The 12,857-nt window shown below is 43.1% G+C and overlaps 1 protein-coding gene across 2 annotated transcripts in view; it reads left to right on the top strand.

Annotated features, from left to right (window-relative positions):
- Nucleotides 1-12,857, top strand: part of SMG6 (SMG6 nonsense mediated mRNA decay factor) — a 230,381-nt gene that overhangs the window by 14,021 nt on the left and 203,503 nt on the right. For both annotated transcript variants that reach the window (XM_081218995.1, XM_081218996.1), the window contains exons 7-8: nt 1,754-1,864; nt 2,232-2,444. In XM_081218995.1, coding sequence (XP_081075121.1) covers nt 1,754-1,864; nt 2,232-2,444 — 324 coding nt within the window. The remainder of the gene's footprint in view (nt 1-1,753; nt 1,865-2,231; nt 2,445-12,857) is intronic.

The raw sequence follows: 12,857 nt of genomic DNA, 5'->3' as shown, positions 1-12,857 counted from the left end.
TGTTTCTTTCATGGACCTCTTACCTAAGTTAGTACTCTTTTCAAGTTCTTTTCCTCTGTCCCTCCTCTTTCTCTGTGTTAACCCGGTTGTCTGTCTTTTTGGCCATGTCAAGCGGCATGTGGGATCTTAGTTCCCTGACCAGGGATTGAACCCGTGCCCCTTGCATTGGAAGCTCAGAGTCTTAGCCAGTGGACCACCAGAAAAGTGCCCCCAGTTGTCTTTTAAGATCACTTTCTCAGCTTTTCTGTAACCTTTCATTCAGTGGATCTCAAGTATTTACTGAGAACATGCTGTGCACAGTGCTTTGCTAGGTGCTGTGAGTGGTAAATATTTGATATGGTTTCTGTCCTGAAAGAAAACGTTGTTGAGAAGACAAGTGAGGTGTATAGACAATGATACAAATTAGACTTGATGCAATATGATGCAACTGATTGTTCGATTCATCACTTCCTGTACCACTAAGAAAGAAGAATGTGAATTAAAATAAGACATGATGGTAGATAGTGATTGAGTTGTATCTTGATTTCAGAGATGTTAAAATATGAAAAAAAATCATTGTAGAACTGATAAAAGACTGTAAACTCAAATGAGTGGCGTAATTGGAATAACATTAAAGATAGCTCCCACTTAACTGACTGAAACTGGGTACCAGATATTCTGTTAAACTGTATATATTATATGAATTTTAATCTTTTCAGGAGCCATATATCTTGGTGAATATCTTCATTTTACAAATAAGGAAACCTTTCTAGGTTGACTTTCTTAGGGTTATACCTAATAAATGGCAGGACCAAATTCAGACTCAGGCAGTTGAGCTTAGAATGTACACCTTTAACCATGCTAGATGAATGCAAGATGGGACTTGTAAAGAGTGAGTAGGTGCTCGGGAGAGAGGGAGGTAGTAGTCTAGGTGCATTTTGAGACAGAAAAGGTAACAATGTATATGATAGAAAGATAGAAAGGCTTTTTGATATTCTTTCCCCCTTTATTTCAGTGTTTTTCCTTCTTTCTGACCCTCTCCCTTTCTTTTACTTATTAATTGGTTTTAAAATGGACTTGAAGTATTTATTTGCTGCATGCATTGGATACTAGTTTGTTTCCTTTTCTTCGTGGAGTCAGTATGTTGTAGTGAAAACATAAACTTAGGAGCCAGGCAGACCTAGGTTCAAATACTAGCTTATCTGGGATTTGGCTTTGAGACCTTTTTGGGCAAGTTATGTAATAATCTTCCTGAGCCCCTATCTCTTCATCATTAAAACGGGAATAGTACTCCCTGTGGGGCAGTTTCCTTAGGTTTGGAAATAATATCATAATATCTATGAAGTGCTGATCATTTCCCTCACACTTAGCCATGCTTTAATCAGTGATATTGCCATTGTTATTTATAATGTTTTAAAAACAATAATTAGTACATGCTGAACATTTTCTTTCTCTAAAAAGAAAACATAACTGGTTTCGTATTTTGTGAGGCTCTTTATTCGTTTCTCCTGCTTCTGAGCATGTGGCTTTAAGAGTACCTCTACATGTAAGACATAGTACTGGTCTACATGTAAGACATAGTACTGGGCAAGAAGAGAGCTCTGATGTACTCGCCATGGCTTCTCCCGTGGATAGTTGTCTCATTTTCATGTTGGAACTCCTCACAGCTTGGAGCACAGGTTGGGAGGGATGGTAGGGTTTCCTGGGTCTGCTGACTCAGGCTGGAGTCCAGAAGAGAACTGGTTGACTCAGTGTCTCTGACCTCTTTCTGCAGAGGAGGAAGCTTGATGCCGTCTATTACTATATGCGCAGTCTAGCTGCCAGCAACCCTATCCTGACTGCCAAGGAGAGTCTCATGAGCTTGTTTGAAGAGACCAAACGGAAGGTGAGTGGGGATGCAGGCAGAATCATTCCTTCCTAGAAGAATGTGTTTCTCTTAGTGTCTCTGTGTCCTTAAGGAAACGACTGATAATGTCCTGAAGGGGTCCCCTTGGGCTGTGCTGATGGGAGTCAGTCAGTCTCTATGCAGAACCAGACTCATCTTTAGGAGAGCTCTCCAGGGCGCACAGCATCTGGTTTACAGAATTAATAACTTTTATGAGACAAAACAGATGATACTCTGCTACTGTGGAACGATGGCAAAGTCTTTACTTTTTACAATTCTTGGGCAACAGACTCAGGTGAGATGAGCACTTCTCTTGATTGGCTGAATCCCAGGAGAGTCTGAGCTTATATGTTTGTGTGTCGTACAGGCAGAACAGATGGAAAAGAAGCAACACGAGGAATTGGAACTGAGCCCCGACCAATGGCGGAAAGCAAAGAAATCCACTTTCCGGCATGTTGGAGATGACACCACTCGCCTGGAGATCTGGATTCATCCTTCCCATCCCCGGTCCTCCCAGGGCACTGAGTCTGGGAAGGATTCTGAGCAGGAGAATGGGCTGGGCAGCCTGAGCCCCAGTGATGTAAGTTCCTGAGGGTGATGTTATGAGCAAGACTAGCTGAGTAAGCGTGAGTGTTTGTTTGGGTACATGCAGCCATGGAGCACTGCACAGACATTTCCCATTCATCTCAGGGAAGGCAGATCACTTCAGGCTCCTTGATGTTCTCATCTGCGCCCTCCACCTACACTTCCTTTACCTTTGCTATTCGCTTCCCTCTCTCACCACTATGTGGCACTGTAGAATTTAGTAAAAGTAATTTTTCTAAATGAAGATTAATTTAGGATTTGTATAGGATGACGGTTTTTTGCTGCTTTGGGTTTATAGTCATCAATATGATGCTTCAGGATTCTGTGTGGGATTTTTGAAGCTAGGGAGAGGATACAGTAGTTGGAAAACTGCAAATGGCGGGTTCATTGTGCCTTGAGGGTAAAATTTATAGAGGGGTGGGTGGTGGGGTAATCTGGGACCAGGCCTTGAAGGGTCATGTAATAAGTAATTTGACCTTTATCCTGAAGGTAGTAGGGAGCTATTGAGTGCTTTAAATAGGGAAATGTCAGATGTGCACTTTAGAAAGATGACTCTGGCTGCTTTGTGGAAAATTTGGAGAAGGGTAAGACAGAAATAAGAGGAGTAGGAGCGTGCCACAGTAATCCAAGTGAGATGTGAGAAGGACCTGAACCAGGAGATGGCTTTGCAGATGGGGAGAAGTGACAGAAGTGTATTAATGAGGTAAAATCCAAAGGACTTGATTGGACATGGGGAGCTGAGGGAGAAGAGGGAATCAAAAGTAACACTTAGGTTTCTCATTTGGAAACCGGGTGAATGATGGTCTTGGTTTTAGGAGAAAGATGATGAGTTTAGTTTTGGACATGTTGGAATTTCTATAGGACATTGACGTGGAGATATTTCGAGGCTAGCAGATATCTGAAGCTGAGGAGAGAGATCTAGGCCAGAGATGAAGATACTTGAAGGCATCCTGTTATAGATGGTACTGAAGTCATGAGAGAGTTGCTTCAGCTACTCAAGGAAGGAACATAATGATAAATAGGTTCGAGGTCTAAGAAAGAAAGGAGATAGATGGCAGGGAAAAGTCCTTGCAGTTGATGAGAAAGAGTACAAATGAGGGGATTAGCCCGAAGGAAGGTAAGAGAACCCCTCTTTCTTGTGCTTGAGGGCAGGGAGGAACAGATAATTGGGGATGCAGGTAAGTTTGTATTATAGGAGGAAGATGAGGGAGGGCCTTTTTTTTTTTTTTTTTCCCGGTACGTGGGCCTCTCACTGTTGTGGCCTCTTCCGTTGCGGAGCACAGGCTCCGGACGCGCAGGCTCAGCGGCCATGGCTCACAGGCCCAGCCGCTCCGCGGCATGTGGGATCTTCCCGGACCCGGGCACGAACGCACGTCCCCTGCACCGGCAGGCAGGCTCTCAACCACTGCGCCACCAGGGAAGCCCAGGGAGGGCCTTTTGATGATTTCTATTTACTCTTTGAAGTTGGAGGCATGGTTGTCTAAGATGAGTCAAAGGTGGTGGGATAGGAGGACTTGTCCTTTGGGGTTTGATTTAAAATTTCCATTTATCTTCCTGTATCTTTAGTCTTTAGCTGTTTTCTGGATGACTTGGAAAGCAGTCATTGCTTATAAATGAAACTACCAACTTGCTATATGTCATGGTGTGCATGGGGCCCCAGTACATCAAAGTGCTTCAGAGGGGTTGCTGCTATGGTAGAATCCCTCACTACTGCCTCTTCTAGTTTGAATATTACCACCCCGAACTGGAAGCCTATTTGAATAAGAGATAAATTGTTCTATCGATTAGCTCCACTGTGTGTCTTTTTTTTTTTTTTGCGGTACGCGGGCCTCCCACGGTGTGGCCTCTCCCGTTGCGGAACACAGGCTCCGGACGTGCAGGCTCAGTGTCCATGGCTCACGGGCCCAGCCGCTCCGCGGCACGTGGGATCTTCCCGGATCGGGGCATGAACCCGTGTCCCCTGCATCAGCGGGCGGACTCTCAACCACTGCGCCACCAGGGAAGCCCCACTGTGTGTCTTTAAAATGAAAGCAACAGTGACAATTTGAGAAAGCATTTTATGGCTTTCTTTGGCCTTGGCCTCAAACTTAGGGAGTATCTCTCATAAAAGTTATAATTAATCTTTTATAGCTTTCTCTCTTCCATTAGGTATTTTATTTATTTTTTAAGCAATGTGTTTGTAAGTTTATATTTTTGTTCTTTTTCATTTTTAAAATTTATTGAAGTATAGTTGATATACAATGTTGTGTTAGTTTCTGGTATACAGCAAAGTGATTCATTTATACATATATATATACATATTCTTTTTCATATTCTTTTCCATTATGGTTTCTTACAGGATAATGAATATAGTTCCTTCTGCTATACAGTAGGACCTTGTTGTTTATCCAGTCTATATATAATAGTTTGCATCTGCTAATCCCAAACTCCCAATCCATCCCTCCCTCACCCCTCCTTCTCCCTTGGCAACTGCAAGTCTGTTCTCTACGTCTGTCAGTCTGTTTCGTAGATAAGTTCATTTGTGTCATATTTTAGATTCCACATATGAGTGATATTATATGGTATTTGTCTTTCTCTTTTTGACTCGCTTCACTTAGTATGATAATCTCTAGGTCCATCCATGTTGCTGCAAATGGCATTATTTCGTTGTTTTTTATGGCTGAGTACTAATCCATTTTATATATATATATATATATATATATATATTTATCATGTCTTTTTTTTTTGGAAAAGGAAAGTGATTTTTTTTTTTTTTTTATTTTTTTTTATTTTTTTGCTTTACGCGGGCCCCTCACTGTTGTGGCCTCTCCCTTTGCAGAGCACAGGCTCTGGACGCACAGGCTCAGCGGCCATGGCTCACGGGCCCAGACGCTCCGCGGCATGTGGGATCTTCCCGGATCGGGGCACGAACCCGTGTCCCCTGCATCGGCAGGCGGACTCTCAACCACTGCGCCACCAGGGAAGCCCCGTGATTTTTTTTTTTTTATAGATCTTCATTGGAGTATAATTGCTTCACAATACTGTGTTAGTTTCTGTTGTACACCAGAGTGAATCAGCCATATGCATACACATTTCCCCATATCCCCTCCCTCCCACCCTCCCTATCCCACCCCTCTAGGTGGTCACAAAGCTCCGAGCCGATCTCCCTGTGCTATGCGGCTGCTTCCCACTAGCCACATATTTTACATTCGGTCGTGTATATATGTCGATTCTACTCTCAGTTCGCCCCAGCTTCCCCCTCCCACCCCGTGTCCTCAAGTCCATTCTCTAGGTCTACGTCTTAATTCCTGCCCTGCAACTAGGTTCATCAGTACCATTTTTTTTTTAGATTCCATATGTATGCCTTAGAATATGGTACTTGTTTTTCTCTTTCTGACTTACTTCACTCTGTATGAAGTAAGGTCCATCCACTTCACTACAAATAACTCAATTTTGTTTCTTTTTATGGCTGAGTAATATTCCATTGTATATATGTGCCACATCTTCTTTATGCATTCGTCTGTCGATGGACATTTAAGTTGGTTCCACGTCCTGGCTATTGTAAATAGTGCTGCAGTGAACGTTGTGGTACATGTCTCTTTTTGAATCATGGTTTTCTCAGGGTATATGCCCAAGAGTGGGATTGCTGGGTCATATGGTAGTTCTATTTGTAGTTTTTTTTTTTTTTTTTTTTTTTGCGTTACATGGGCCTCTCACTGTTGTGGCCTCTCCCGTTGCGGAGCACAGGCTCCGGACGCACAGGCTCAACAGCCATGGCTCACGGGCCCAGCTGCTCCGCGGCATGTGGGATCTTCCCAGACCGGGGCACGAACCCGTGTCCCCTGCATCGGCAGGCGGACTCTCAACCACTGCGCCACCAGGGAAGCCCCTATTTGTAGTTTTTTAAGGAACCTCCATACTGTTTTCCATAGTGGTTGTATCAGTTTACGTTCCCACCAACAGTGCAGGAGGGTTCCCTTTTCACCACACCCTTTCCACATCTTCTTTATGCATTCATCTGTCGATGGACTTTTAGGTTGCTACAATGTCTTGGCTATTGTAAATAGCGCTGCTGTGAACATTGGGGTGCGTGTATCTTTTCAAATTAGAGTTTTGTGTGGATATATGCCCAGGAGTCGGATTGCTGGATCATATGGCATGTGTTTTTATTCAATGTGTAGCTTCTCTGAGCTGCACATTGGATCCATTACATTTTATTATTTTATTTTTAATTATACAAATAACATACGAATATATTTTTAGTAAAAATTTCACATGATCACAGATGTGTGCAGAGTAAAATGTGGTAATTTGTTTTCTAAACTATTGTTGAAGCTGATTATATATTTTCAGCCTATACATCATCCTTGGGTACATACACCATCCTTAATTTCTTTTAAATTTACATCTCTGGGTTTGGACTTTTAGTTTTCTACTACCAGCACTTGAGGAGGAAGCCTGCAGTTTCATAGCTCTCTGTTTATCCAGTTAGGAAACCACACTGCCTTTTTTACCTGCTTTCTCAGGCTCAAGCCATGTTCCCATATCCTTTTCTTTCGTACAGCAGGCCCCAGGAACTTAGCTTGCTTTCTCTGTTCCCTGCAAGAGGAACATACAGTTGATGGGAAGTGGGAATCTATTCACAGACGTTTGAGTAATTAGGCTTTGGGGATACAGAGATTAAAACAACCAAAAATGATTTTTAACCTTGGGGAGCACTCAGTCATGTGGGGAAGACAGAAACATATGATTATATTATGTATTATAATGCAGCGTGCCAAGTGCTGTGACAAAGGTAAGGCTGAGAGGCTATGGAGCATCAATTAAAGCACCTAATGGGCATGGTTAGGTAAGGCTAGAATGAGGAGGCACTTTGTAGCTGAAGGATGATGTAAGGGCATTTCCACTCTCAGGCTGAAGGCTTAGGGAGCTGCAAGTCATTCAGTATGGCTGGAGGCTAGGATGTGAGTGGTGCTCTTGCTAGAGACTTGAGTCATCCTTTACCCCTTCCTTTCCTGTACCCCACATCCAGTCAATATCAAGAGCTGTTTGGTCTACTCCTAAACATAATTTGAATCTATCTACTTTTTTCTATTTCTACTACCACTATCGTACTACAAGCTATCATTCATTATTTCAGTAATCCACACACTATTAAGAAGTTCTTAATGACCTTTCCACATTTATTCCTGGTCCTCCTTAGGCCTTTCTTTTTGGACAGTAACCCAAATGAGCTTTCAAATACACATTTCTGGTCATGTCACTTCCCTATTTGAAAGTCTTCAGTTGGTTCTCTTTGCTCTTGGAATCAGGTCCCAAATCCTTAAAGTCGTTTACTGGTCCCTGCAAGATTTGGTCTCTGCTGCTTCTGACCTTATCCTGTACCGCTCTTCCCCGCTTTGTTCTTGTTCTGTGGCTGTACTGGCTTCCTCCTTGAAGGGCCCAAGTTCTTTCCTGGCCCTTGGCTGTGGCCCTTTCTCTTTGCCTGCAGTGCCCTTCTCTCTTTATCAGCTCCATTTTTGCTTCTCCTTAAACTCTCAGCGTAAATACCACTTCCCTTTTCCAGGGAAGCTTCTCCTGATCCCTGAGCCTGGTTGTTTCCCCTTTGTAATGCAATATTTCTGATGAAGTAATTTTACAGTTACTTAAAAACTAGGTGCAGTTTTGTTCTTGTTGGTTAAAGCCTCTCCCTTGCTAGATTCAAGCCTCTGTGAGGGTGGGGTCTGTATCTGGTTGCTCATTGCCTTATCCCCATTGCCTGCATATAGAAGATTGTAAATAAATCTTAGTTGAGCATATAAAGGAGGGGAGGAAAAGTGAGGGATGAAGCTGGAGAAGATAGGAGGGGCCAGATTCTTCATAAATATTGAGGAGTTTGGATATCTAATACTAAGGATTTTAAACGGGGTCGCATAACCAGAGTGTGTAATGATCACTCTTTTCAACACTTCTACTATTAGAACAGATTTATTTGTTTGTTTTTAAAATTTTTTTCTTCTTCTTATTTTTTGATTTGATTTTTAAAGGGAATTTTTTTAATTGCAGAAGTAACACCAGTTCACTGTATCTAAATCAAACAAAAATGTACATAAAGTTTAAAATGAGAGTCACTTGTGTTCTTTCCTTCAGAGACACCACTATTAACTATTTGATGTAGGTTCTTCCAGACCTTTTTCTAAACATTTATAGGCGTGTATGTATACACACACATGAAACATATTTTTTTAACAAAAATGAGATTATACTATATATACTGATATACAGTTTGCTTTTTTTTTTTTTTTTTTTTTGCGGTACGCGGGCCTCTCACTGCTGTGGCCTCTCCCGTTGCAGAGCACAGTCTCCAGACGTGCAGGCTCAGTGGCCATGGCTCACGGGCCCAGCCGCTCCACGGCATGTGGGATCTTCCTGGACCGGGGCACGAACCCGTGTCCCCTGCATTGTTGGCAGGCGGACTCGCAACGACTGCGCCACCAGGGAAGCCCTACAGTTTGCTTTTTCTTAAAAAAATTATTTATTTCTTTATTTGGTTGCACTGTGTCTTAGTTGCGGCATGCGGGCTCCTTTAGTTGCGGCTTGCAGACTCCTTAGTTGCAGAACTCGGGCTCCTTAGTTGGGGCATGTGAACTCTTAGTTGCGGCATGCATGTGGGATCTCGTTCCCTGACCAGGGATTGAACCCGGGCGCCGTGCATTGGGAGTGTGGAGTCTTAGCTGCTGTGCCACCAGGGAAGTCCCACAGTTTGCTTTTTTGAATTATCCATTGGACATGCAGTCAGTTGTCCTATAAGGTAACACATGCATTCCTAAAAATCACTGTGCGATGCACAATTGCACAATAAAAACTACAGAGCTTATGGGGAAAATGGGGTTAGGAGCACAACACTCAAAAACTTCCTCAGTGACCTATTTAAAAAAAAAAGATATAAACCTAATAAAGCAGTTGTACAGTTTTATACATGTTCATTGGTTAAGAAGTATGTAGATACTATCTTGAAAAAGACATGAGGTTTGCTTGTAGAAGTGGGCTTTGGAAGGATTGCTGCTTGTGAGTTACTGTGAAGTGATGGAAGGATGGTTATTTGAAACTGGACTGGCAGGTATAACACCAGATGGGGATAGGCGTGGCTCAGAATGTAAGTTCACATGGTGAACTGCAGCAGCTGGTGGATGTTTGGGGTGTGTGTGTGTGTGTGTGTTTTGTGTGTTCCTGTGCAGCTTGGTTCACCTGGGTGGAGTTTTCTGTGTTTACCTGTTGTTTTTCCTGAACAAAAGAAAAACTGGTGTTAGGTTCAAATTGTTCCCTAATATGTTGATCATGATGGAACAGATACACATTTTCAAAACAAGCTTGTAGCAGAACTGACTGTGTTTCCACTTGTCTAAGAGTGTCTTTTCTTAGTATGTTCTTAGTGTGGCTGCATGATGTTTCATTATAAAGGTGTGTGCCATTTATTTATCTGTGTAATTAAATGTGTGTTGTGCTTTACTTGTGTGTTCATTTCAGTTGTCCTTTTTGAGTGATTAACCTTGATAGGAGTTGCTCCTTTGACAACTCCTGGAGAGTTTCTAGCACAAACTGCTAAAATTCAGATCCATGAATAAGAAACAGAAAATTTGGCTTCAGGTGGTTGTTAGTAATGATAGTAATCTCCAAACTGGTTTGTCCTGTCTCTGCCAGGCGTGAGCTTTTGCTCTCTCTCTGAGTGGCTGCAGGAGGTTAGCTTGTGGGTTGCTGGTTTTCAGCCTTGAGATGTGGTTTGGGTTGAACACGCAACCTGGGGAGGGACTGCCAGCCTCAGCTGTAAGTGGCATCCTCTGAAACTATTGAGCCTCGCATTTAAACTCTCTCTCTGTCAGCTAGGCCACTCAAATTCAGTGTCGCCAGGGTTCCAAGCATTCTTTATTTAGTGGATGTGCCTTCCGCTATGTCTCAGCTCCCTTTGGAAATCAGAAAAGGGTACTGCTTAGCAAATGAGTTGTTGCTGAGAGTGAGTTAATCTAAGGATATTAAATTAATGGCTTCAGAAATAATGTTCATACTGAAAGGTGAGAGTCTCTGATGGAACTGCTGAGGATTTTCTCAGACCTGATTGCTCTGTTATCAACATCTTGAATGCAGTGTAACATGTGTCTGTCTGCTGGGGAAGAATGAGCTGTTGATAGATGTTTGTCTCTCAGACTTTAGTGAGTTCTCCTATTGTGGCATGATTTGGTTTACTATTCCCGGCATTTTCCTCAACCCATTGTGATTATTATGTGTACAACATGCGTGGTGCTATGTGTAGAAAATATGTCTTTAGACAAATGAAATGTCATTGTATATTTGGCCAAGCTCTTGCAAAACCTTCCTTCTCTTTGACTCTTCTGAATATGTTTTGGGGTTCAGACTAGACTGGACCTCAATAGCTACTAATACCTGTTATTGGGTCTTTCCTTATTTGAATCTCTCATATTATTTCACCCACCAAATGATATTGTTTGCCTTGTTCTTCTTCCTTTTGCTTCTCATCCTTCTGTCACATTCCATTATTTATTTTATTTCTTTGCATAGTATCTTTTTTTTTTTTTTTGCGGTACACGGGCCTCTCACTGTTGTGGCCTCTCCCATTGCGGAGCACAGGCTCCGGACACGCAGGCTCAGCGGTCATGGCTCACGGGCCCAGCCGCTTCGCGGCACGTGGAATCCTCCCGGACCAGGGCACGAACCCGTGTCCCCTGCATCACCAGGCGGACTCTCAACCACTGTGCCACCAGGGAAGCCCTGCATAGTATCTTTTTTTCAAGACTTAATCAGATCTGGAGTTTGATGCAGTTACCCTGGACTTCTTAGAGCAGAAGGCTGTATTCTGGGTCCAGTGCTTAGTCAGACTGAAGTTTGGTTTACCTGTCCTATTGTGCTAGCTTTGTGCTAAGATTGTAAAGATGAGTACAACATTGTTGTTTCCTCGAAGAGCTTAGAGTTGGGACTTCCCTGGTGGCACAGTGGTTAAGAATCCGCCTGCCAATGCAGGAGACATGGGTTCGAGCCCTGGTCCGGAAAGATCCCACATGCCGCGGAGCAACTAAGCCTGTGTGCCACAACTACTGAGTCTGCACTCTAGAGCCCACGAACCACAACTACTAAGCCCACGTGCCTAGAGCCCATGCTCCGCAACAAGAGAAGCCACCACAATGAGAAGCCTGCACACCACAACGAAGAGTAGCCCCCACTCACCACAACTAGAGAAAAGCCCGCGCGCAGCAACGAAGACCCAGTGCAGCCAAGAATGAATAAATAAATAAATTTTAAAAAAGAAAAGAAAAGAGTTTAGAGTCTAGTGCATGGGTCAGCAGCCTTTTTGTGTGAAAGGCCAGATAGTAAGTATTTTAGCCTTTGCAAGCCATATGGTCTCTGTTATTACTCACCTTTGCTGTTGTGGTGCTGAAGTAGCCATAGACAAAATGTAAATGAGTGAGCATGGCCGTGTTCCAGTAAAACTTTGTTTACAAAGACAGGTGGCAGGCTCGCTTTGGCCTGTGGGCCTACTTTACCAACCTCTGGGTGAATGGAAGGAATGGCTACATAAAGAGAATGTTTCAGTGTACAGTTTATTGTTGTTTGCAGTAGTTATGTTCTGTAAAGTCACCATAGACACTGAATCTGTAGGTTCTGAACCATTGCTCCTAAGGGAAATACAGGGTTAGGTTCCTGTGAGCCCCTGGTTACAAGATTTTCATCAGCTGATCAGTACATAACCTGATCTTATGTATGCTTCTATTTAAAGACACCTTATTTAATATATTGTTGATTCATTAACATTGAACTCATGGCCAGCAGCAGTATAACTCATGCCCAAGCAACTTATCTAGCACACATATTTTCTCCTTAAGGCACATCACAGCCTTCTCGTGTTTAGGAACACTAGATAGCATTTTAGCACTGCACTTCAGGACCGTTTTAATCAGTGCCCAAAAATGTGGGACATGTGGCACTAAGTAGGCCACAGAAAGGACACTAGTTTAAAGTATGAGAGAAATCACCTTGTTTGATCTCAGCTGGGAATGTGCTTATGCGGAGACTCAGATTTTTTGCTGCTCTGTACATGTTCACAAATGACTGTGAAAGCACCATGAGTATTAATTTTAGGGTTGCTAATAAGTTTTAGTGAGTGGGTGAATTCATAAATACGAAATCCACAGATAATGAGGACCAACTGTATCTTGTAAGTGTCATGAGGGAGGTATGTCTTGGGTGCCTTGGAAGCACAGAGAAGGGCACTTGGTCCAATCCTGGTGGAGGGGTGGGTTGTGGTGGCGAAAGGGAGGGCGAATTCAGAAGGCTTCCTGGAAACGTTAACTAGGGAGAGTGAGAAGAGAGTGTTCCAAGTAGGAGGAACAGCCTGAGCAAAGACAGAGGTGGTGTGACACAGCAGAAGCTTTGCAGGGTA

This window comes from Mesoplodon bidens (genome assembly GCF_964165515.1).
Source record: "Mesoplodon bidens genome assembly, chromosome: 19".
Classification (NCBI taxonomy): Eukaryota; Metazoa; Chordata; class Mammalia; order Artiodactyla; family Ziphiidae; genus Mesoplodon; species Mesoplodon bidens.
This window is presented reverse-complemented; position numbering and strand designations above follow the sequence as displayed.